The 27,684-nt window shown below is 47.4% G+C and overlaps 1 protein-coding gene across 1 annotated transcript in view; it reads right to left on the reverse strand.

The window, feature by feature from the left end:
• Positions 1 to 27,684, reverse strand: part of CA9 (carbonic anhydrase 9) — a 377,380-nt gene that overhangs the window by 41,719 nt on the left and 307,977 nt on the right. Inside the window, exons 8-9 of the mRNA XM_077267330.1 lie at positions 11,304 to 11,445; positions 9,997 to 10,059 (exon numbers count right to left, since the gene is read on the reverse strand). Of these exons, the coding sequence (XP_077123445.1) occupies positions 9,997 to 10,059; positions 11,304 to 11,445 (205 nt within the window). The remainder of the gene's footprint in view (positions 1 to 9,996; positions 10,060 to 11,303; positions 11,446 to 27,684) is intronic.

Below are 27,684 nucleotides of genomic sequence, written 5' to 3' on the forward strand. Positions count from 1 at the left end.
GAGCAAGGGCAACCAAGCAACTCCGGTTCGTGACAAATTGGTGTGAGTAGTGGGGAGTGGACGATAAAGATATCCTCCCCAGGATCCCTGACATATTGTTGAGATCCGTGACATATTGTTCGCAGCACGGTGTGAACCATGACACACACACTTTATATTTGGCACTGAGCTCATCACCCCTGGGTACACACTTTATATTGGGCACTGAGCTCATCGCATGGGGCACACATTTTGTATTGGGCACTGGGCTCAACATGGGGTACACACTTTATTTTGGGCACTGGGCTCATCACATGGGGCACACACTTTATATTGGACACTGGGCTCATCACATGGGACACACACTTTATATTGGACACAGGTCTCATCATATGGGGCACACACTTTATATTGGACACAGGTCTCATCACATGGGGCACACACTTTATATTGGACACAGGTCCAATTACATGAGGCACACACTTTATATTGGGAACTGGGCTCGTCACATGGGGCACATACTTTATATTGGACACTGGGCTCATCACTTGGGGCCCACATTTTATATAAGGCACTGGGCTCATTACATGTAGCACACATGTTATATCTGCCCCTGGGCTCATCATATGGGGCAAACACTTTAGATTGGGAAATGGGCCATCACATGCATCACACGCTTTATATCTTTATATTGGGCACTGAGCTCATCACATGGGGCACACATTTTATATTAGACACTGAGCTCATCACATGGGACACACACTTTATATTGGACACTGGGCTCATCACATGGGGCACACAGTTTATATTGGGCACTGGGCTCATCACATGGGGCACACAGTTTATATTGGACACTGGTCTCATCACATGAGGCACACACTTTATATTGGGAACTGGGCTCATCACATGGGGCACACACTTTATATTGGGCACTGGGCTCATCACATGGGGCACACACTTTATATTGGACACTGGGCTCATCACATGGGTCACACACTTTATATTGGACACAGGTCTCATCACATGGGGCACATACTTTATATTGGGAACTGGGCTCATCACATGGGGCACACACTTTATATTGGACACTGGGCTCATCACATGAGGCACACACTTTATATTGGGAACTGGGCTCATCACATGGGACACACACTTTATATTGGACAGTGGGCTCATCACATGGGGCACACACTTAATATTGGACACTGGGCTCATCACATGGGGCACACAGTTTATATTGGGCACTGGGCTCATCACATGGGGCACACACTTTATATTGGGCACTGGTCTCATCACATGAGGCACACACTTTATATTGGGAACTGGGCTCATCACATGGGGCACACACTTTATATTGGGCACTGGGCTCATCACATGGGGCACACACTTTATATTGGACACTGGGCTCATCACATGGGTCACACACTTTATATTGGACACAGGTCTCATCACATGGGGCACACACTTTATATTGGGAACTGGGCACATCACATGGGACACACACTTTATATTGGACAGTGGGCTCATCACATGGGGCACATACTTAATATTGGACACTGGGCTCATCACATGGGGCACACAGTTTATATTGGGCACTGGGCTCATCACATGGGGCACACACTTTATATTGGGCACTGGTCTCATCACATGAGGCACACACTTTATATTGGGAACTGGGCTCATCACATGGGGCACACACTTTATATTGGACACTGGGCTCATCACATGGGGCACACACTTTATATTGGACACTGGGCTCATCACATGGGTCACACACTTTATATTGGACACAGGTCTCATCACATGGGGCACATACTTTATATTGGGAACTGGGCTCATCACATGGGGCACACACTTTATATTGGACACTGGTCTCATCACATGAGGCACACACTTTATATTGGGAACTGGGCTCATCACATGGGACACACACTTTATATTGGACAGTGGGCTCATCACATGGGGCACACACTTTATATTGGGCACTGGTCTCATCACATGAGGCACACACTTTATATTGGGAACTGGGCTCATCACATGGGGCACACACTTTATATTGGACACTGGGCTCATCACATGGGTCACACACTTTATATTGGACACAGGTCTGATCACATGAGGCACACACTTTATATTGGGAACTGGGCTCATCACATGGGGCACATACTTTATATTGGACACTGGGCTCATCACATGGGGCTCACATTTTATATAAGGCACTGGGCTCATCACATGTAGCACACACGTTATATCTGGCCCTGGGCTCATCACATGGGGCACAACACTTTATATTGGGCAATGGGCCATCACATGGGGCACACACTTTATATTGGGCACTGGGCTCATCACTTGTGGCAAACACTTTATATCTTTATATTGGGCACTGAGCTTTTCACATGGGGCACATACTTTATATTGGGCACTGGGCTCATCACATGGGGCACACACTTTATATCGGGCACTGGGCTCATCACAAGGGGCACACAATTTAGTTCGGGCAGTGGGCTCATCACATGGGGCACACACTTTATATTGAGCACTGGGCTCATCACATGGGGCACACACTTTATTTCGGGCACCAGGCTCATTACATGTGGCACACATTTTATTTCAAACTCTGGGCTCATCACTTGGGAAACACGTTTCATATTGTGCACTGAACTCATCACATGGGGCACACACTTTATATCAGGCACTGGGCTCATCATATGGGGCACAACACTTTATATTAGGCAAAGGGCTCATCACATGGGGCACACTGTCATGATCTCAATGGCAAGAGATCATAGCATCAGCATATATAGGAACTAGCTCTTGGAAGATGGGAACTGAGCTGACCATGAACTAAACCTAACGCACAACTAGCAGTGGCCGGGTAGCATGCCTACGTTGATTCTAGATGCCCAGCACCAGCCGGAGGACTAAATAAAGCTAGCAGAGGAAAATATTAGTCCTAGCTCACCTCTAGAGAAATACCCCGAAAGGAGACAGAGGCCCCCCACATGTATTGGCGGTGAATCAAGATGAAATAACAAACGTAGTATGAAAATAGGTTTAGCAAATTTGAGGTCCACTTACTACATAGCAGAAGACAGAAAGGACACTTTCATGGTCAGCTAAAAAACCCTATCAAAACACCATCCAGAAATTACTTTAAAACTCTGGCATTAACTCATAACACCAGAGTGGCAATTCCTGTTCACAAGAGCTTTCCAGACACAGTAACGAAACTACAGCTGTGAACTGGAACAAAAATGCAAAAACAAACATGGACAAGAGTCCAACTTATCTAGTAGTTGTCTAGGAGCAGGAACAAGCACAGAGAGGCTTCTGATAACATTGTTGACCGGCAAGCAACTAACAGAGCAGCAAGGTTATATAGCGACTCCCACATCTTGATGGGAACAGGTGAACAGAGAAGATGAAGACACCAGTTCAATTCCACCAGTAGCCACCGGGGGAGCCCAGAATCCAGATTCACAACAGTACCCCCCCCTCAAGGAGGGGGCACCGAACCCTCACCAGAACCACCAGGGCGATCAGGATGGGCCCTATGAAAGGCACGAACCAGATCAGAGGCATGAACATCAGATGCATTCACCCAAGAATTATCCTCCTGGCCGTATCCCTTCCACTTGACCAGATACTGGAGTCTCCGTCTGGAAACACGAGAGTCTAAGATTTTCTCCACAACGTACTCCAACTCACCCTCAACCAACACCGGAGCAGGAGGCTCAACGGAAGGCACAACCGGTACCTCATACCTGCGCAATAATGACCGATGAAAAACGTTATGAATAGAAAAGGATGCAGGGAGGTCCAAACGGAAGGAAACAGGGTTAAGAATCTCCAATATCTTATACGGGCCGATGAACCGAGGCTTAAACTTAGGAGAAGAGACCCTCATAGGGACAAAACGAGAAGACAACCACACCAAGTCCCCAACACGAAGACGAGGACCAACACGACGACGGCGGTTAGCAAAAAGCTGAGTCTTCTCCTGGGACAACCTCAAATTGTCCACCACCTGCCCCCAGATCTGATGCAATCTCTCCACCACAGCATCCACTCCAGGACAATCCGAAGATTCCACCTGACCAGAGGAAAATCGAGGATGAAACCCCGAATTACAGAAAAACGGGGACACCAAAGTGGCAGAGCTGGCCCGATTATTGAGAGCGAACTCCGCCAATGGCAAAAAAGCAACCCAATCATCCTGGTCAGCAGACACAAAACACCTCAGATATGTCTCCAGGGTCTGATTAATCCGCTCAGTCTGGCCATTCGTCTGAGGATGGAAAGCGGACGAAAAAGATAAATCTATGCCCATCCTAGCACAGAATGCCCGCCAAAATCTAGACACGAATTGGGTCCCTCTGTCAGAAACGATATTCTCAGGAATACCATGCAAACGAACAACATTTTGAAAAAACAGAGGAACCAACTCGGAAGAAGAAGGCAACTTGGGCAGAGGAACCAAATGGACCATCTTAGAGAAACGGTCACACACCACCCAGATGACAGACATCTTCTGAGAAACAGGCAGATCTGAAATAAAATCCATCGAGATGTGCGTCCAAGGCCTCTTAGGAATAGGCAAGGGCAACAACAATCCACTAGCCCGAGAACAACAAGGCTTGGCCCGAGCACAAACGTCACAAGACTGCACAAAGCCTCGCACATCTCGTGACAGGGAAGGCCACCAGAAGGACCTTGCCACCAAATCCCTGGTACCAAAAATGCCAGGATGACCTGCCAACGCAGAAGAATGAACCTCAGAGATGACTCTACTGGTCCAATCATCAGGAACAAACAGTTTATCAGGTGGGCAACGATCAGGTCTATCCGCCTGAAACTCCTGCAAGGCCCGCCGCAGGTCTGGAGAAACGGCTGACAATACCACTCCATCCTTAAGGATACCTGTGGGCTCAGAGTTACCAGGCGAGTCAGGCTCAAAACTCCTAGAAAGGGCATCCGCCTTAACATTCTTAGAACCCGGTAGGTATGACACCACAAAATTAAACCGAGAGAAAAATAATGACCAGCGCGCCTGTCTAGGATTCAGGCGCCTGGCGGTCTCAAGATAAACCAAATTTTTGTGGTCAGTCAATACCACCACCTGATGTCTGGCCCCCTCAAGCCAATGGCGCCACTCCTCAAAAGCCCACTTCATGGCCAAAAGCTCCCGATTCCCAACATCATAATTCCGCTCAGCGGGCGAAAATTTACGGGAAAAGAAGGCACAAGGCCTCATCACGGAGCAGTCAGAACTTTTCTGCGACAACACTGCCCCAGCTCCGATCTCAGAAGCGTCGACCTCAACCTGAAAAGGTAGAGCAACATCAGGCTGACGCAACACAGGGGCAGAGGAAAAACGGCGCTTAAGCTCCCGAAAGGCCTCCACAGCATCAGGGGACCAATCAGCAACATCAGCACCCTTCTTAGTCAAATCGGTCAATGGCTTAGCAATATCCGAAAAACCAGCAATAAATCGACGATAAAAGTTAGCAAAGCCCAAAAATTTCTGAAGACTCTTAAGAGAAGAGGGCTGCGTCCAATCACAAATAGCTTGAACCTTGACAGGATCCATTTCAATGGAAGAGGGGGAAAAAATATATCCCAAAAAGGAAATCCTCTGTACCCCAAAAACACACTTAGAACCCTTCACACACAAAGAATTAGACCGCAAAACCTGAAAAACCCTCCTGACTTGCTGGACATGAGAGTCCCAGTCATCCGAAAAAATCAGAATATCATCCAGATACACAATCATAAATTTATCCAAATAATCGCGAAAAATATCATGCATAAAGGACTGGAAAACTGACGGAGCATTAGAAAGACCAAAAGGCATCACTAAATACTCAAAGTGGCCCTCGGGCGTATTAAATGCGGTTTTCCACTCATCCCCCTGCCTGATTCGCACCAAATTATACGCCCCACGAAGGTCAATCTTAGAGAACCACTTGGCCCCCTTTATGCGAGCAAACAAATCAGTCAGCAACGGCAATGGGTATTGATATTTAACAGTGATTTTATTCAAAAGCCGATAATCAATACATGGTCTCAAAGAGCCGTCTTTTTTTGACACAAAGAAAAAACCGGCTCCTAAGGGAGATGACGATGGACGAATATGTCCCTTTTCCAAGGACTCCTTTATATATTCTCGCATAGCAGCATGTTCAGGCACAGACAGATTAAATAAACGACCCTTTGGGTTTTTACTACCCGGGATTAAATCTATGGCACAATCGCACTCTCGGTGCGGAGGTAACGAACCAAGCTTGGATTCTTCAAAGACGTCACGATAGTCAGACAGGAACTCAGGAATTTCAGAGGGAATAGATGATGAAATGGAAACCACAGGTACATCCCCATGAGCCCCCTTACATCCCCAGCTCAACACAGACATAGCTCTCCAGTCGAGGACTGGGTTGTGAGATTGCAGCCAAGGCAATCCTAGCACCAAATCATCATGTAGATTATACAGCACCAGAAAGCGAATAATCTCCTGGTGATCCGGATTAATACGCATAGTTACTTGTGTCCAGTATTGTGGTTTATTATTAGCCAATGGGGTGGAGTCAATCCCCTTCAGAGGAATAAGAGTCTCCAAAGGCTCTAAATCATACCCACAGCGTTTGGCAAAGGACCAATCCATAAGACTCAAAGCGGCGCCAGAGTCGACATAGGCGTCCGTAGTAATAGATGACAAAGAGCAAATCAAGGTCACAGATAGAATAAACTTAGACGGTAAGGTGCAAATGGAAACAGATTTACCAAGCTTTTTAGTGCGCTTAGAGCATGCTGATATAACATGAGTAGAATCACCACAATAGAAACACAACCCATTGTTCCGTCTAAAATTCTGCCGCTCGCTTCGGGACAGAATTCTATCACACTGCATACTCTCTGGCGACTTCTCAGTGGCCACCGCCAGATGGTGCTCTGGTTTGCGCTCCCGCAAACGCCTATCGATCTGAATAGCCATTGTCATGGACTCATTCAGACCCGCAGGCACAGGGAATCCCACCATAACATCCTTAATGGCATCAGAGAGACCCTCTCTGAAAGTCGCCGCCAGGGCGCACTCATTCCACTGAGTAAGCACAGACCATTTACGGAATCTTTGGCAGTAAATTTCCGCTTCATCTTGCCCCTGAGATAGGGACATCAAAGTTTTTTCTGCCTGAAGCTCCAAATGAGGTTCGTCATAAAGCAACCCCAAGGCCAGAAAAAACGCATCCACATTGAGCAACGCAGGATCCCCTGGTGTCAATGAAAAAGCCCAGTCTTGAGGGTCGCCCCGGAGCAAGGAAATCACAATCCTGACCTGCTGTGCAGGATCTCCGGCAGAGCGAGATTTCAGGGACAAAAATAATTTGCAATTATTTCGAAAATTCTGAAACCCAGATCTATTCCCCGAGAAAAATTCCGGCAAAGGAATTCTCGGCTCAGATACAGGTGCATGACAAACAAAGTCTTGCAAATTTTGTACCTTCGTGGCGAGATTATTCAAACCTGCAGTTACACTCTGAAGATCCATTGCAAACAGGTGAACACAGAGCCATTCAAAGGAGAGAAAAAAAAAAAAAAAAATTTCAGCAGACTACTTATTTCTCTCCTTTCTCAGCCAAGGATTTTAACCCTTTAGTGGGCCGGTCAAACTGTCATGATCTCAATGGCAAGAGATCATAGCATCAGCATATATAGGAACTAGCTCTTGGAAGATGGGAACTGAGCTGACCATGAACTAAACCTAACGCACAACTAGCAGTGGCCGGGTAGCATGCCTACGTTGATTCTAGATGCCCAGCACCAGCCGGAGGACTAAATAAAGCTAGCAGAGGAAAATATTAGTCCTAGCTCACCTCTAGAGAAATACCCCGAAAGGAGACAGAGGCCCCCCACATGTATTGGCGGTGAATCAAGATGAAATAACAAACGTAGTATGAAAATAGGTTTAGCAAATTTGAGGTCCACTTACTACATAGCAGAAGACAGAAAGGACACTTTCAAGGTCAGCTAAAAACCCTATCAAAACACCATCCAGAAATTACTTTAAAACTCTGGCATTAACTCATAACACCAGAGTGGCAATTCCTGTTCACAAGAGCTTTCCAGACACAGTAACGAAACTACAGCTGTGAACTGGAACAAAAATGCAAAAACAAACATGGACAAGAGTCCAACTTATCTAGTAGTTGTCTAGGAGCAGGAACAAGCACAGAGAGGCTTCTGATAACATTGTTGACCGGCAAGCAACTAACAGAGCAGCAAGGTTATATAGCGACTCCCACATCTTGATGGGAACAGGTGAACAGAGAAGATGAAGACACCAGTTCAATTCCACCAGTAGCCACCGGGGGAGCCCAGAATCCAGATTCACAACAGCACACACTTTATATCGGGCACTGGGCACATCACATGGGGCACACACTTTATATCAGGCACTGGGCTCATCATTTGGGGCACACACTTTATATTGGGCAATGGGCTCATCACATGGGGCACACACTATATGTCGGGCACTGGGCTCATCACATGGGGCATACCATTTTTTTCAGGCTCTGGGCTTATCACATCGGGCACAACACTTTATATTGGGCAATGGGCTCATCACATGGGGCACACACGTTATTTCAGGCTCTGGGCATATCACATGGGGAATACACTTTATATCGGGCACTGGGCTTATCACATGGGGCACACACTTTATATCTTTATATTGGGAACTGGGCTCATCACACGGGGTACACACTTTATATTGGGCACTGATCACATCACATGAGGCACATACTTTATATTGGGCACTGGACTCATCATATTGGGCACACACTTGATATTGGACACTGGGCTGATCACATGGGGCACACTTTATTTTGGGCACTGGGCTCATTACATTTGGCACACACTTTATGTGCGGCACTGAGCTTATCTCATAGGGCACACATTTTATGCTGGGAACTGGGCTCATCATATGGGGCACACACTTTATATTGGGCACTGGACTCATCACATGGGGCAAACACTTAATTTCGGGCACTGGGCTCAGTACATGGGGCACATATTTTATTTCAGGCTCTGAACTCATAGTATCGGGCACACATTTTATATCAGGCACTGGGCTCATCACATGCGGCATACACTTTATATCTTTATAGTGGGAACTGGGCTCATCAAATGGGGCACACACTTTATATTGGGCACTGGGCTCATCACATGGGGCACACACTTTATTTTGGGCACAGGGCTCATTACGTGAGGCACACATTTTTTGTGCGGCACTGAGCTCATCACATACGGCACACACTTTATGTTGGGAACTGGGCTCATCACATGGGGCACACACTTTATTTCGGGCACTGGGCTTATCACATGGGGCACACATTTTGTTTCAGGCTCTGGGCTCATCACATGGGGCACACACTTTATATCTTTATATTGGGAACTGGGCTCATCACATGGGGTACACACTTTATATCGGGCACTGAGCTCATCATATTGGGAACACACTTTATTTTGGGCACTGGGCTCATTACATGGGGCACACATATTATGTTGGGAATTGGGCTCATCACATGGGGCACACACTTAATATTGGGCACTGTCCTATCACATGGGGCACACACTTTATATCGGGCACTGGGCTCATCACATGGGGCACACACTTTATTTTGGGCACTGGGCTCATCACATGGTGTACACACTTTATTTTGGGCACAGGGCTCATCACATGGAGCACACACTTTATATTGGGCACTGGGCTCATCACATGGGGCACACATTTTATTTCAGGCACTGGGCTCATCACATGGAGCACACACTTTATATCGGGCACTGGGCTCATCACATGGGGCACACACTTTATTTTGGGCACAGGGCTCATCACTTGGGGCACACATTTTATTTCAGGCACTGGGCTCATCATATGGGGCACACACCATATATTGGACACTGGACTCATCCTCTGGGGATGTCGTAGCTACACTGGCTCTTAAATAACAGATTTCTTACCTGTCCCAGAGTCGTGTACAGAAGGATCATTAGGTTCAGATGTGGGCACTGGGGTCTGAGGAGCTGAAAGGAATAAAATCAATCTTATTCAGCATCATTATATTTTGTTTACTTCATTACAAATGTTAAGAACAGATCTGTATTATCTGCTGTACAGTAGACTGCCTCTCCATGCTGCACCTTCTTATATTATCTGCAGTACAGTAGGCTGCCTCTCCATGCTGCACATTCTTATATTATCTGCAGTACAGTAGGCTGCCTCTCCATGCTGCACCTTCTTATATTATCTGCAGTACAGTAGGCTGCCTCTCCATGCTGCACATTCTTATATTATCTGCAGTACAGTAGGCTGCCTCTCCATGGTGCACCTTCTTATATTATCTGCAGTACAGTAGACTGCCTCTCCATGATGCACCTTCTTATATTATCTGCAGTACAGTAGGCTGCCTCTCCATGCTGCACCTTCTTATATTATCTGCAGTACAGTAGGCTGACTCTCCATGCTGCACCTTCTTATATTATCTGCAGGACAGTAGGCTGCCTCTCCTTGCTGCACCTTCTTATATTATCTGCAGGACAGTAGGCTGCCTCTCCTTGCTGCACCTTCTTATATTATCTGCAGTACAGTAGGCTGACTCTCCATGCTGCACCTTCTTATATTATCTGCAGTACAGTAGACTGCCTCTCCATGATGCACCTTCTTATATTATCTGCAGTACAGTAGGCTGCCTCTCCAGGCTGCACATTCTTATATTATCTGCAGGACAGTAGGCTGCCTCTCCATGCTGCACCTTCTTATATTATCTGCAGTACAGTTGGCTGCCTCTCCATGCTGCACCATCTTATGTTATCTGCAGTACAGTAGGCTGCCTCTCCATGCTGCACATTCTTATATTATCTGCAGTACAGTAGGCTGCCTCTCCATGCTGCACCTTCTTATGTTATCTGCAGTACAGTTGGCTGCCTCTCCATGCTGCACCTTCTTATATTATCTGCAGTACAGTTGGCTGCCTCTCCATGCTGCACATTCTTATATTATCTGCAGTACAGTAGGCTGCCTCTCCTTGCTGCACCTTCTTATATTATCTGCAGTACAGTTGGCTGCCTCTCCTTGCTGCACCTTCTTATATTATCTGCAGTACAGTAGGCTGCCTCTCCATGCTGCACCTTCTTATGTTATCTGCAGTACAGTTGGCTGCCTCTCCATGCTGCACCTTCTTATATTATCTGCAGTACAGTAGGCTGCCTCTCCTTGCTGCACCATGTCTACATTTCCATAATTCTGAACATTACAAGGCCTCCATCACCTGCTCCGGCCGCCTTCCTTCCGCCGACGGGGCCCCTGAAGCTGGAGAATACCACGCGTCCGTTCAGAGCCTGCGTCTTTCTAAAGTTCATCTGCAGGACATGGTCTTGGTCGTAGTGGAGGGTATCCTCCAGCATAGTCAGCTACAAGAGACCAGAGAAAATTAATAGGCCCTATGGGTCAGTGTGCATTATCAGGGCACTATGGGTCAGTGTGCATTATCAGGGCACTATGGGTCAGTGTGCATTATCAGGGCACTATGGGTCAGTGTGCATTATCAGGGATCTATGGGTCAGTGTGCATTATCAGGGCACTATGGGCTAGTGTGCATTATCAGGGCACTATGGGCCAGTGTGCATTATCAGGGCCCTATGGGTCAGTGTGCATTATCAGGGCACTATGGGTCAGTGTGCATTATCAGGGCACTATGGGCCAGTGTGCATTATCAGGGCCCTATGGGTCAGTGTGCATTATCAGGGCACTATGGGTCAGTGTGCATTATCAGGGCACTATGGGTCAGTGTGCATTATCAGGGATCTATGGGTCAGTGTGCATTATCAGGGCACTATGGGCTAGTGTGCATTATCAGGGCACTATGGGTCAGTGTGCATTATCAGGGATCTATGGGTCAGTGTGCATTATCAGGGCACTATGGGTCAGTGTGCATTATCAGGGATCTATGGGTCAGTGTGCATTATCAGGGCACTATGGGCTAGTGTGCATTATCAAGGCACTATGGGTCAGTGTGCATTATCAGGGCACTATGGGTCAGTGTGCATTATCAGGGCACTATGGGTCAGTGTGCATTATCAGGGCACTATGGGCTAGTGTGCATTATCAGGGCACTATGGGTCAGTGTGCATTATCAGGGCACTATGGGTCAGTGTGCATTATCAGGGCACTATGGGTCAGTGTGCATTATCAGGGCACTATGGGTCAGTGTGCATTATCAGGGCCCTATGGGTCAGTGTGCATTATCAGGGCACTATGGGTCAGTGTGCATTATCAGGGCACTATGGGTCAGTGTGCATTATCAGGGCACTATGGGTCAGTGTGCATTATCAGGGCACTATGGGTCAGTGTGCATTATCAGGGCACTATGGGTCAGTGTGCATTATCAGGGCACTATGGGTCAGTGTGCATTATCAGGGATCTATGGGTCAGTGTGCATTATCAGGGCACTATGGGCTAGTGTGCATTATCAGGGCACTATGGGTCAGTGTGCATTATCAGGGCACTATGGGTCAGTGCTCATTATCCTGGGCCCTATGGGTCAGTGTGCATTATCAGGGCACTATGGGTCAGTGTGCATTATCTGGGCCCTATGGGTCAGTGTGCATTATCAGGGCACTATGGGTCAGTGTGCATTATCAGGGCACTATGGGTCAGTGTGCATTATCAGGGCACTATGGGTCAGTGTGCATTATCAGGGCACTATGGGTCAGTGTGCATTATCAGGGCACTATGGGTCAGTGTGCATTATCAGGGCACTATGGGCTAGTGTGCATTATCAGGGCACTATGGGTCAGTGTGCATTATCAGGGCACTATGGGTCAGTGTGCATTATCAGGGCACTATGGGTCAGTGTGCATTATCAGGGCACTATGGGTCAGTGTGCATTATCAGGGCATTATGGGCTAGTGTGCATTATCAGGGCACTATGGGTCAGTGTGCATTATCAGGGCACTATGGGTCAGTGCTCATTATCCTGGGCCCTATGGGTCAGTGTGCATTATCAGGGCACTATGGGTCAGTGTGCATTATCAGGGCACTATGGGTCAGTGCTCATTATCCTGGGCCCTATGGGTCAGTGTGCATTATCAGGGCACTATGGGTCAGTGTGCATTATCAGGGCACTATGGGTCAGTGTGCATTATCAGGGCACTATGGGTCAGTGTGCATTATCAGGGCACTATGGGTCAGTGTGCATTATCAGGGATCTATGGGTCAGTGTGCATTATCAGGGCACTATGGGCTAGTGTGCATTATCAGGGCACTATGGGTCAGTGTGCATTATCAGGGCACTATGGGTCAGTGCTCATTATCCTGGGCCCTATGGGTCAGTGTGCATTATCAGGGCACTATGGGTCAGTGTGCATTATCAGGGCACTATGGGTCAGTGTGCATTATCAGGGCACTATGGGTCAGTGTGCATTATCAGGGATCTATGGGTCAGTGTGCATTATCAGGGCACTATGGGCTAGTGTGCATTATCAGGGCACTATGGGTCAGTGTGCATTATCAGGGCACTATGGGTCAGTGCTCATTATCCTGGGCCCTATGGGTCAGTGTGCATTATCAGGGCACTATGGGTCAGTGTGCATTATCAGGGCACTATGGGTCAGTGTGCATTATCAGGGCACTATGGGTCAGTGTGCATTATCAGGGCACTATGGGTCAGTGTGCATTATCAGGGATCTATGGGTCAGTGTGCATTATCAGGGCACTATGGGCTAGTGTGCATTATCAGGGCACTATGGGTCAGTGTGCATTATCAGGGCACTATGGGTCAGTGCTCATTATCCTGGGCCCTATGGGTCAGTGTGCATTATCAGGGCACTATGGGTCAGTGTGCATTATCTGGGCCCTATGGGTCAGTGTGCATTATCAGGGCACTATGGGTCAGTGTGCATTATCAGGGCACTATGGGTCAGTGTGCATTATCAGGGCACTATGGGTCAGTGTGCATTATCAGGGCACTATGGGTCAGTGTGCATTATCAGGGCACTATGGGTCAGTGTGCATTATCAGGGCACTATGGGCTAGTGTGCATTATCAGGGCACTATGGGTCAGTGTGCATTATCAGGGCACTATGGGTCAGTGTGCATTATCAGGGCACTATGGGTCAGTGTGCATTATCAGGGCACTATGGGTCAGTGTGCATTATCAGGGATCTATGGGTCAGTGTGCATTATCAGGGCACTATGGGCTAGTGTGCATTATCAGGGCACTATGGGTCAGTGTGCATTATCAGGGCACTATGGGTCAGTGCTCATTATCCTGGGCCCTATGGGTCAGTGTGCATTATCAGGGCACTATGGGTCAGTGTGCATTATCAGGGCACTATGGGTCAGTGTGCATTATCAGGGCACTATGGGTCAGTGTGCATTATCAGGGATCTATGGGTCAGTGTGCATTATCAGGGCACTATGGGCTAGTGTGCATTATCAGGGCACTATGGGCCAGTGTGCATTATCAGGGCACTATGGGTCAGTGTGCATTATCAGGGCACTATGGGTCAGTGTGCATTATCAGGGCCCTATGGGTCAGTGTGCATTATCAGGGCACTATGGGTCAGTGTGCATTATCAGGGCACTATGGGTCAGTGTGCATTATCAGGGATCTATGGGTCAGTGTGCATTATCAGGGCACTATGGGCTAGTGTGCATTATCAGGGCACTATGGGTCAGTGTGCATTATCAGGGATCTATGGGTCAGTGTGCATTATCAGGGCACTATGGGTCAGTGTGCATTATCAGGGATCTATGGGTCAGTGTGCATTATCAGGGCACTATGGGCTAGTGTGCATTATCAGGGCACTATGGGTCAGTGTGCATTATCAGGGCACTATGGGTCAGTGTGCATTATCAGGGCACTATGGGTCAGTGTGCATTATCTGGGCATTATGGGTCAGTGTGCATTATCAGGGCACTATGGGTCAGTGTGCATTATCTGGGCACTATGGGTCAGTGTGCATTATCTGGGCCTTATGGGTTAGTGTGCATTATCTGGGCCCTATGGGTCAGTGTACAGTATCTGGGCACTACGGGTCAGTGTGCAGTATCTGGGCCCTATGGGTCAGTGTGCATTATCTGGGCACTATGGGTCAGTGTGCATTATCTGGGCACTATGGGTCAGTGTGCATTATCTGGGCCTTATGGGTTAGTGTGCGTTATCTGGGCCCTATGGGTCAGTGTACAGTATCTGGGCACTACGGGTCAGTGTGCAGTATCTGGGCCCTATGGGTCAGTGTGCATTATCAGGGCACTATGAGTCAGTGTGCATTATCTGGGCCCTATGGGTCGGTGTGTATTATCTGGGCACTATGGGTCATTGTGCATTTTCTAGGCACTATGGATCAGTGTGCATTATCTGGGCCCTATGGGTCAGTGTGCATTATCTGGGCCCCATGAGTCAGTGTGCAGTATCTGGGCCCTATGGGTCAGTGTGCATTATCTGGGCACTATGGGTCAGTGTGCATTATCTGGGCACTATGGGTCAGTGTGCATTGTCTGGGCCTTATGGGTTAGTGTGCATTATCTGGGCCCTATGGGTCAGTGTACAGTATCTGGGCACTACGGGTCAGTGTGCAGTATCTGGGCCCTATGGGTCAGTGTGCATTATCTGGGAACTATGGGTCAGTGTGCATTATCAGGGCACTATGGGTCAGTGTGCATTATCTGGGCCCTATGGGTCAGTGTACAGTATCTGGGCACTACGGGTCAGTGTGCAGTATCTGGGCGCTATGGGTCAGTGTGCATTATCTGGGAACTATGGGTCAGTGTGCATTATCTGGGCACTATGGGTCAGTGTGCATTATCTGGGCACTATGGGTCAGTGTGCATTATCTGGGCCTTATGGGTTAGTGTGCATTATCTGGGCCCTATAGGTCAGTGTGCATTATCTGGGCACTACGGGTCAATGTGCAGTATCTGGGCCCTATGGGTCAGTGTGCATTATCTGGGCACTATGGGTCAGTGTGCATTATCAGGGCACTATGAGTCAGTGTGCATTATCTGGGCCCTATGGGTCGGTGTGTATTATCTGGGCACTATGGGTCATTGTGCATTTTCTAGGCACTATGGATCAGTGTGCATTATCTGGGCCCTATGGGTCAGTGTGCATTATCTGGGCCCCATGAGTCAGTGTGCAGTATCTGGGCCCCATGGGTCAGTGTGCAATATCTGGGCACTATGGGTGAATGTGCAGTATCTGGGTACTATGGGTCAGTGTGCATTATCTGGGCACTATGGGTCAGTGTGCATTTTCTGGGCCCTATGGGTCAGTGTGCATTATCTGGGCCCCATGGGTCAGTGTGCAATATCTGGGCACTATGTGGGTCAGTGTGCAGTATCTGGGCACTATTGGTCAGTGTGCAGTATCTGGGCACTATGGGTCACTGTGCATTATCTGGGCCCAATGGGTCAGTGTGCATTGTCTGGGCACTATGGGTCAGTGTGCATTATCTGGGCCCAATGGGTCAGTACGAATTATCTGAGCACTGTGGGTCAGTGCGAATTATCTGGGCCCTATGGGTCAGTGTGCATTATCTGGGCACTATGGGTCAGTGTGCAGTATCTGATCACTATGGGTCAGTGTGCATTTTCTAGGCACTATGGGTCACTATGCCTTATCTGGGCACTATGGGTAAATGTGCAGTATCTGGGCACTATGGGTCAGTGTGCATTGTCTGGGCCTTATGGGTCAGTGTGCATTATTTGGGCCTTATGGGTCAGTATGCATTATCTGGGCCCTATGGGTCAGTGTGCATTATCTGGGCACTATGGGTCAGTGTGCATTATCTGGGCACTATGGGTCAGTGTGCATTATCAGGGCACTATGGGTCAGTGTGCATTATCTGGGCCCTATGGGTCAGTGTACAGTATCTGGGCACTACGGGTCAGTGTGCAGTATCTGGGCCCTATGGGTCAGTGTGCATTATCTGGGCACTATGGGTCAGTGTGCATTATCTGGGCACTATGGGTCAGTGTGCATTATCTGGGCCTAATGGGTTAGTGTGCATTATCTTGGCCCTATGGGTCAGTGTACAGTATCTGGGCACTACGGGTCAGTGTGCAGTATCTGGGCCCTATGGGTCAGTGTGCATTATCTGGGCCTTATGTGTTACTGTGCATTATCTGGGCCCCATGAGTCAGTGTGCAGTATCTGGGCCCCATGGGTCAGTGTGCAATATCTGGGCACTATGGGTGAATGTGCAGTATCTGGGTACTATGGGTCAGTGTGCATTATCTGGGCACTATGGGTCAGTGTGCATTTTCTGGGCCCTATGGGTCAGTGTGCATTATCTGGGCCCCATGGGTCAGTGTGCAATATCTGGGCACTATGTGGGTCAGTGTGCAGTATCTGGGCACTATGGGTCACTGTGCATTATCTGGGCCCAATGGGTCAGTGTGCATTGTCTGGGCACTATGGGTCAGTGTGCATTATCTGGGCCCAGTGGGTCAGTACGAATTATCTGAGCACTGTGGGTCAGTGCGAATTATCTGGGCCCTATGGGTCAGTGTGCATTATCTGGGCACTATGGGTCAGTGTGCAGTATCTGATCACTATGGGTCAGTGTGCATTTTCTAGGCACTATGGGTCACTATGCCTTATCTGGGCACTATGGGTAAATGTGCAGTATCTGGGCACTATGGGTCAGTGTGCATTGTCTGGGCCTTATGGGTCAGTGTGCATTATTTGGGCCTTATGGGTCAGTGTGCATTATCAGGGCACTATGAGTCAGTGTGCATTATCTGGGCACTATGGGTCACTATGACTTATCTGGGCACTGTGAGTCACTGAAGATTACATCAGCACGGTATGGCACTATGGAATCACTGTGGATTAAATGAGAACTATGGGTCTACTGAAGATTTTCTGGGCTCTGGAACTATGGGGCACTGTGAATTATCTGGGCATTGTGTAGCACTATCAGGGTACTGTGGTCTATCTGGAATTTTTTGGCACTATGGGGCACTTTGGATTATATGATCATTCTTTGGCACTATAGAGCCACTGTGGATTATCTGGGCACTGTTTAGTATGATGAGGCCACTGTGGATAATCTGGGCACTGCTCAGCACAATGTAGCCACTGTTGATCATCTTTGCACTGTCTAGCACTATGGGGCCACTGTGGATTATCTAGGCACTATTTAGCACTATGGGGGCACTGTGGATTATATGATCACTGTATAGTACTATAGGTACTGTGCACTATGCAGCCAATGTTGATTATCTAGGCACTATGGGGCCTATGTGGATTATATGGGCATTCTGGGGCAACTGGGGATTATCTGACCACAATGGAGCCACTGTGGATTATCTGGGCACTATGGAGCCACTCTGAAGTACCTAGGCACTGTTTACTACTATGGGGCCACTGTGAATTATCTAATCTCTGTTTGGCTCTCGGGGGCACTGTGGATTATATCAGCACTGTATTGCATAATGGAGGTTTATCTGGGCACTACGGGGCCACTATGGATTATATAAACAGTGTTTGGCACTATGAGGGCACTGTCGATTATATGATCACTGTTTGGCACTATGGGGCCACTGAGGATTATCTGGGCACCATTCGGAAATATCGGGCCACTGTGAATTATATGGGCACTATGGGGCCACTGTGGACTATCTTTGGCACTGTGGATTATATCTTCACTGTTTGGCACTATGGGGCCACTGTGGACTATCTGCGCACTGTGGGGGCACTGTGGTTTATCTGGGCACTTTTTAGCACTATGGGGACACTGTGGATTTTCTGGCACTATGGGTCCATTGTGAACTATCTTTGGCACTGTGGATTATATCTTCACTGTTTGGCGCTGTGGGGGCTTCGGGGATTATCTGGGATCTGTTTGGCATTATGGGGGTACTGTGGATTATCTGGGCTCTGTTTGGCACTCTGGGGTTACTGTGGATTATCTGGGCTCTGTTTGGCACTATGGGACACTGTGGATTATATGATCACTATTTGGCACTATGAGGCCACTGTGGATTATCTGGGCACTATGGGCCCACTGTGGATTATCTAGGCAATGTTTGGTACTGTGGGGGGACTGTGGATTATATAATCACTGTTTGGCACTATGCGGGCAATGTGGATTTTCTAGTTACTGTTTAGCACTATTGGGCCACTGTGGATTATCTGGGTATTTTGAGGCCACTGTGGATTATCTGGGCTCTTTGTTTGGCACTGTGGATTATCTGGGCACTGCTTAACACCATCAGGCACTGTGGATTATCTGGGCACTGTTTGGTACTATGGGGGCACTATGGATTATATGATCAGTGTTTGGGCCTATCGGGCCACTGTGGATTAAGTAATCACTGTTTTGGCACTAATGGGCACTGTGGATTATCTGGGCACTTTATGGCACTATGGGGGCACTGTGGATGATCTGGGCGCTATGGGTCCATTGTGAACTATCTGGGCACTGTGGGGCCATTGTGGTACTGTGGTTATCTGGGCACCTTTTAGCACTATGAGGTACTGTCTTATCTGGCACTAGGGGGCCATTGTGAACTAACTGGGCACTGATTGGCACTATGGGGCCACTGTCTATTAAGTGATCACTGTTTTGGCACTAGGGGGCACAGTGGATTATCTGGGTACTTTTTCATACTATGGGGCAGTGTGGATTATCTGGGCACCACGGGGGCAATGTGGATTATATTATCACTGTTTGTCTCTATTGGTACACTGTGAATTATCTGGGCAATGTTTGGTACTGTGTGGGCTCTGTGGATTATATGATCACTGTTTGGCAATGGCATTATTGAAGTGCTGTGGATTATCTGGACTCTGTTTAACGCTATGGAGCATTGTGGATTACATTATCACTCTTTGGCACTATGAGGGCACTGTGGATTATATGATCACTGTTTGGCTCTATGGGGCCACTATGGATTATCAGGATACTATGTGGCCACTGTAGATTATCTGAGCACTGTGAGGGCACTATGGGATCACTGTTTGGCACTGTGGGGGCACTGTGGATTATCTGGGCACTAAGGGGCTACTGTGGATTATCTTGGCTCTATTTGGCACTATGGGGGCAATGTGGATTATATGATCAATGTTTGGAAGTATTGAAGCACTGTGGATTATCTGAGCAAGGTTTGGCACTATGGGGCCACAGTGGATTATCCGGGTTCCATGGGGCCACTGTGGATTATCTGGGCATTGTTTGGCACTGTGGGGGCACTGTGAATTATATGATCACTGTTTGGCACTGTGGGGGCACTGTGGATTATTTGATTACTATTTGGCACCATTGGGGCACTGTGGATTATCTGGGCACTAGAGGGCTGATGTGGATTATCTGGGCAATGTTTGGCACTGTTGGGGCGCTATCGATTATATGATCACTGTTTGGCACTGTGGGGGCACTGTGAATTTTCTGGGCACTGTTTGGCACTATTGAGGCACTGTGAATTATCTGGGCACTGTTTAGCAGTATTGGGCCATGGTGGATTTTCTGGGCAATAAGGAGCTACTGCGAATTATCTGGGCACTTTGGCACTATGGATTATATGATCACTGTTTGGAACTATTGAGGCACCATGGATTATCTGGGCTCTGTTTAGCTCTATGGGGACACTATGAATAATCTAGGCACTGTTTAGCACTATCGGGGCACTGTTTAGCACTATGGGGACACTGAATAATTTGGGCACTGTTTAGCACTATCGGGGCACTGTGGATTTTCTGGGCTTGAAAGACCTGCTGTGGATTACCTGGGCACTGTTTGGCACTATGGGATCGCTATAGATTATATGATCACTGTTTGGCATTGTGGGGGCACTGTGGATTTTCTGGGCACTGTTTGGTACTATGGGGGCACTATAGATTATATGATCATATCCTGTAGAATGTAAGCCCACAAGGGCAGGGTTGTCACCCCTCTGTATCAGTCTGTCATTGTTAGTTTACTGTAAGTGATATTTGTATTTTGATGCAACCCCGTCTCATGTACAGCACCATGGAATTAATGGTGCTATATAAATAAATAATAATAATAATAATCACTGGTACTATGGGGCACTGTGGATAATTTTGACTGTGTTTGGCAAAATGGGGACACTGTTGATTATCTGGTCTCTGTTTAGTAATATGGGGCTACTGTAGATTATCTGGGCACTATAGGTCACTGTGGATTATCTGAGCACTAAGGGGCTACTGTTGTGTATCCGCTTTTTGGGCTCCCCTGGTGGTTGCTGGTGGTACTGGTGACTTGTTTGCACTTTGCTGCTTCTGTTCACCTGCTTCCATCAGTGTTTGGGAGTTTCCTATTTAGCCTTGCTCTCCAGTCATTTCCTTGCCGGTCATCATTGTAACCAGAGCCTTCGGTTGCATGTTCCTGCTACTAGTCTGCTGATCAGCTAAGTGGACTTTGTCCTTTTGTTTTGTACCTTTTGTCCAGTTTGCAGTTTTGTTATTCTCTGTAGCTGGAAGCTCTTGCGGGCTGAAATTGCCACTCCTGTGTCATGAGTTGACACAGGAGTCTTAAAGTAATTTCAGGATGGTTTTTTGAAAGGGTTTTCAGTTGACCGTGAAGTCCTCTTTTGTATCCTTCTGCTATCTAGTAAGTGGACCTCACTTTGCTAAATCTACTTTCATACTGTGTATGTCTTTTCCTCTTAATTCACCGTTATTACATGTGGGGGGCTGCTATCATCTTTTGGGGTATTTCCCTAGAGGTAAGCCAGGTCTGTTTCTTCCTCTACCAGGCGTAGTTAGTCCTCCGGCTGGCGCGTGGCATTTAGGAAGCCGTAGGTATGCTCCCTGGCTACTATTAGTTGTGTGGTAGATTTAGCTCACGGTCAACTCGAGTTTCCATCACCCGAGAGCTCGTTCGTTATTTATATGTTTCCTACGTTCCCTTGCCATTGGGAACCATGACAGTATGACCGGCCAGTGTTAAACTTATTGGCAGAAGAAAGGAGAGAAAAAAGAAGTCTGTAAATTTTTATTTTTTTTTTTTCGTTTCCCCTATGCTTGCTCCATAGTTGGATCAGTTGTATTTCAGCTCTAATTACTGCCTTTGCCTTTCTCTCCTTATAATCCTTGAATGGCTCTGAGCTCACCTGTTTAAAGATGGATCCTCAGAGTTTGGCTGCAGGTTTAAATAATCTTGCTACGAAGGTTCAAAATTTACAAGATTTTGTTATGCATACTCCTATTTCTGAACCTAAAATCCCTACACCAGAGGTGTTTTCCGGAGATAGATCTCGGTTTCTGAATTTCAAATATAATTGTAAATTATTCCTTTCTCTCAGACCTCACTCCTCAGGAGATCCTGTCCAGCAGGTTAAGATTGTAATTTCTTTGCTGCGAGGTGACCCTCAAAATTGGGCATTTTCATTGGCACCAGGGGATCCTGCGTTGCTCAATGTGGATGCGTTTTTCCTGGCTTTAGGGTTGCTTTATGAGGAACCTAATTTGGAGATTCAGGCTGAAAAAGCTTTGATAGCCCTATCTCAAGGGCAAGATGAAGCTGAGATATACTGCCAAAAATTTCGTAAATGGTCTGTGCTTACTCAGTGGAATGAGTGCGCCTTAGCGGCAAATTTCAGAGAGGGCCTTTCTGATGCCGTTAAAGATGTTATGGTCGGGTTCCCTGCGCCTACAGGTCTGAATGAGTCCATGACAATGGCAATTCAGATTGATCGGCGTTTGCGGGAGCGCAAACCCGTGCACCATTTGGCGGTATCTTCTGAAGAGACGCCAGAGAAAATGCAATGTGACAGAATTATGTCCAGAAGCGAGCGGCAGAATTATAGGCGTAAAAATGGGTTATGCTTCTATTGTGGTGATTCTGCTCATGTTATATCGGCATGCTCTAAACGTACTAGGAAGGTTGACAAGTCTATTTCAATTGGCACTTTACAGTCCAAATTTATTTTGTCTGTAACCTTGATTTGTTCATTATCAGTTATTACCGTGGATGCCTATGTGGACTCTGGCGCCGCTCTGAGTCTCATGGATTGGTCCTTTGCCAGGCGCTGTGGGTTTGATTTAGAGCCTCTGGAAGTCCCTATACCTCTGAAGGGTATTGATTCTACACCTTTGGCTTGTAATAAACCACAGTTCTGGACGCAAGTGACTATGCGTATGACTCCAGACCATCAGGAGGTGATTCGCTTCCTTGTGTTGTACAATTTACATGATGTTTTGGTGCTTGGATTACCATGGTTACAGTCTCATAACCCAGTCCTTGACTGGAAAGCTATGTCTGTGGTAAGCTGGGGATGTCGGGGGGCTCATGGGGACACTCCTTTGGTGTCCATTTCGTCATCTATTCCATCTGAGATTCCGGCATTTTTGTCTGATTATCGTGATATTTTTGAAGAGCCTAAAATTGGTTCACTCCCTCCTCACAGGGATTGTGATTGCGCCATAGATCTGATTCCTGGCAGTAAATTTCCAAAGGGTCGTTTGTTTAACCTATCTGTACCTGAACATGCTGCTATGCGCGAGTATATTAAGGAGTCCCTGGAAAAGGGACATATTCGTCCTTCTTCATCACCTTTAGGAGCCGGTTTTTTCTTTGTCTCTAAAAAGGATGGCTCTCTGAGGCCTTGTATCGATTATCAACTCCTGAATAAAATTACAGTCAAATATCAGTATCCGTTGCCTTTGCTGACTGATTTGTTTGCTCGCATAAGGGGGGCTAAGTGGTTCTCTAAGATTGATCTTCGTGGGGCGTATAATTTGGTGCGAATTAAGCAGGGGGATGAGTGGAAAACCGCATTTAATACGCCTGAGGGCCATTTTGAGTATTTGGTAATGCCTTTCGGCCTTTCTAATGCACCTTCTGTCTTTCAGTCCTTAATGCATGATATTTTCCGTGAATATTTGGATAAATTTATGATTGTGTACTTGGATGATATTTTGATTTTTTCTGATGACTGGGAGTCTCATGTTCAGCAGGTCAGGAGGGTTTTTCAGGTTTTGCGGGAGAATTCTTTGTGTGTAAAGGGTTCAAAGTGTGTTTTTGGGGTTCAAAAAATTTCCTTTTTGGGGTACATTTTTTCCCCTTCTTCTATTGAGATGGACCCTGTCAAGGTTCGGGCTATTTACGACTGGACGCAGCCTACTTCTCTGAAGAGTCTTCAGAAATTCTTGGGCTTTGCTAATTTTTATTGTCGATTTATAGCTGGTTTTTCTGGCGTTGCTAAACCTCTGACGGATTTGACTAAAAAGGGTGCTGATGTTGCCAATTGGTCCCCTGCTGCTGTGGAGGCCTTTCGGGAGCTTAAGCGCCGCTTTTTGTCTGCCCCTGTGTTGCGCCAGCCTGATGTTTCTCTTCCCTTTCAGGTTGAGGTCGATGCTTCTGAGATCGGAGCGGGGGCGGTTTTGTCGCAGAGAAGTTCCGACTGCTCGGTGATGAGACCTTGTGCGTTCTTTTCGCGAAAATTTTCGGCCGCCGAGCGAAACTATGATGTTGGTAATCGGGAGCTTTTGGCCATGAAGTGCATGAAGTGGGCATTTGAGGAGTGGCGTCATTGGCTTGAGGGTGCCAGACATCAGGTGGTAGTTTTGACTGATCACAAGAATTTAATTTATTAATTAAATTCTTGTGATCAGTCAAAACTACCACCTGATGTCTGGCACCCTCAAGCCAATGACGCCACTCCTCAAATGCCCACTTCATGGCCCGGTTTAATTTTGTGGTCTCGTACTTACCGGGTTCTAGGAATGTGAAAGCAGATGCTCTTTCTAGGAGTTTTGAGCCTGACTCTCCTGGGAATTCTGAACCTGCTGGTGTCCTTAAGGATGGGGTGGTTTTGTCTGCTGTCTCTCCAGATCTGCGACGTGCTTTGCAAGAATTTCAGGCGGAGAGACCTGATCGTTGTCCGTCTGGTAGACTGTTTGTTCCTGACGATTGGACCACTAGAGTCATCTCGGAAGTTCATTCTTCTACTCTGGCAGGTCATCCGGGAATTTTTGGCACCAGAGATTTGGTGGCTAGATCCTTCTGGTGGCCGTCCCTGTCTCGAGATGTGCGCGTTTTTGTGCAGTCTTGCGATGTGTGTGCTCGGGCCAAGCCTTGTTGTTCTAGGGCTAGTGGGTTGTTGTTGCCCTTGCCTATTCCTAAGAGGCCTTGGACGCACATCTCTATGGACTTTATCTCGGATCTCCCTGTTTCTCAGAAGATGTCTGTCATCTGGGTGGTGTGTGACCGTTTTTCTAAAATGGTTCATTTGGTGCCATTGCCTAAGTTGCCTTCCTCATCTGAGTTGGTCCCTCTGTTTTTTCAAAATGTGGTTCGCTTGCATGGTATTCCGGAGAACATCGTTTCTGACAGGGGTACCCAGTTCGTGTCTAGATTTTGGCGGGCAGTCTGTGCCAGGTTGGGCATTGATTTGTCCTTTTCGTCTGCATTCCATCCTCAGACCAATGGCCAGACGGAGCGAACTAATCAAACTTTGGAGACTTATTTGAGGTGTTTTGTGTCTGCGGATCAGGATGATTGGGTTGCCTTTCTGCCGTTGGCGGAGTTTGCTCTTAATAATCGGGCTAGTTCTGCCACTTTGGTTTCTCCTTTCTTTTGCAATTCAGGGTTTCATCCGCGGTTTTCATCTGGTCAGGTTGAATCTTCGGATTGTCCTGGAGTGGATGCGGTGGTGGATCGGTTGCATCGGATTTGGGGACAAGTGGTGGATAATTTGGAATTGTCCCAGGAGAGGACTCAGCAGTTTGCTAACCGTCGTCGTCGTGTTGGTCCCCACCTTCGTGTTGGGGACTTGGTGTGGTTGTCTTCCCGTTTTGTCCCTATGAGGGTTTCTTCTCCCAAATTTAAGCCTCGGTTCATCGGTCCTTATAGGATTTTGGAGATTCTTAACCCTGTTTCCTTTCGTTTGGACCTCCCGGCATCTTTCGCTATCCATAATGTGTTCCATCGGTCGTTGTTGCGGAGATATGAGGTACCGGTGGTTCCTTTTACTGAACCTCCTGCTCCTGTGCTGGTGGAGGGTGAATTGGAGTACGTCGTAGAGAAGATCTTGGACTCCCGTATTTCCAGACGGAGACTTCAATATCTGGTTAAATGGAAAGGCTATGGTCAGGAAGATAATTCTTGGGTAACTGCCTCTGATGTTCATGCCTCGGATTTGGTTCGTGCCTTTCATAGGGCTCATCCAGATCGCCCTGGCGGTTCTTGTGAGGGTTCGGTGCCCCCTCCTTAAGGGGAGGGTACTGTTGTGTATCCGCTTTTTGGGCTCCCCTGGTGGTTGCTGGTGGTACTGGTGACTTGTTTGCACTTTGCTGCTTCTGTTCACCTGCTTCCATCAGTGTTTGGGAGTTTCCTATTTAGCCTTGCTCTCCAGTCATTTCCTTGCCGGTCATCATTGTAACCAGAGCCTTCGGTTGCATGTTCCTGCTACTAGTCTGCTGATCAGCTAAGTGGACTTTGTCCTTTTGTTTTGTACCTTTTGTCCAGTTTGCAGTTTTTGTATTTCTCTGTAGCTGGAAGCTCTTGCGGGCTGAAATTGCCACTCCTGTGTCATGAGTTGATACAGGAGTCTTAAAGTAATTTCAGGATGGTTTTTTGAAAGGGTTTTCAGTTGACCATGAAGTCCTCTTTTGTATCCTTCTGCTATCTAGTAAGTGGACCTCACTTTGCTAAATCTACTTTCATACTGTGTATGTATTTTCCTCTTAATTCACCGTTATTACATGTGGGGGGCTGCTATCATCTTTTGGGGTATTTCCCTAGAGGTAAGCCAGGTCTGTTTCTTCCTCTACCAGGCGTAGTTAGTCCTCCGGCTGGCGCGTGGCATTTAGGAAGCCGTAGGTATGCTCCCTGGCTACTGTTAGTTGTGTGGTAGATTTAGCTCACGGTCAACTCGAGTTTCCATCACCCGAGAGCTCGTTCGTTATTTATATGTTTCCTACGTTCCCTTGCCATTGGGAACCATGACAGGCTACGGTGGATTATCTGGGCACCATGGGGGCACTGTGGATTATATGATCACTGTTTGGCACTGTGGGGGTACTGTGGATTATCTTGTCTATGGCACTACAGGGTCACTGTGGATTATCTGGGCTCGGTTTGGCACTATGTGTGCACTGTGGATAATTTGGGCTTGGTATGGCACTATGAGGGTACTGTGGATTATCTGGGCTCTTTTTAGCACTACGGGGCAACTGTAGATTACCTTAGCACTATGGTTCACTGTGGATTATTTGGTTAGTATGGGGGAACTGTGGATTATATTGTCATTGTTTGGCACTACGGGGGCACTATGGATTATCTGTGCACTGTTTATCACTATAGGGTACTGTGGAATATCTGGGCATTATGGGTCACTGTGGATTTTATGGGCACTAAGGGGCTACTGTTGATCATCTGGGCACTATTGGCACTATGGGGCCACTGTGGATTAAGTGATCACCGTTTTGGCACTTTTGGGGCACTGTGGATTATCTGGGATCTTTTAACCAGTATGGGGGCACTGTAAATTCTCTGGGCACTATGGGTCCACTGTGAATTATCTGGGCTCTGTTTGGTACTGTGTGGGCACTGTGGATTATAGGATCACTGTTTGGCATCATGAGGGCACTGTGGATAATCTGGGCATTGTTTGGCACTATGAGGCACTGTGGATTATCTGGGCATTGTTTGGCACTATGAGGCACTGTAGATTAT

Source organism: Ranitomeya variabilis, chromosome 1 (assembly GCF_051348905.1).
Source record: "Ranitomeya variabilis isolate aRanVar5 chromosome 1, aRanVar5.hap1, whole genome shotgun sequence".
Classification (NCBI taxonomy): Eukaryota; Metazoa; Chordata; class Amphibia; order Anura; family Dendrobatidae; genus Ranitomeya; species Ranitomeya variabilis.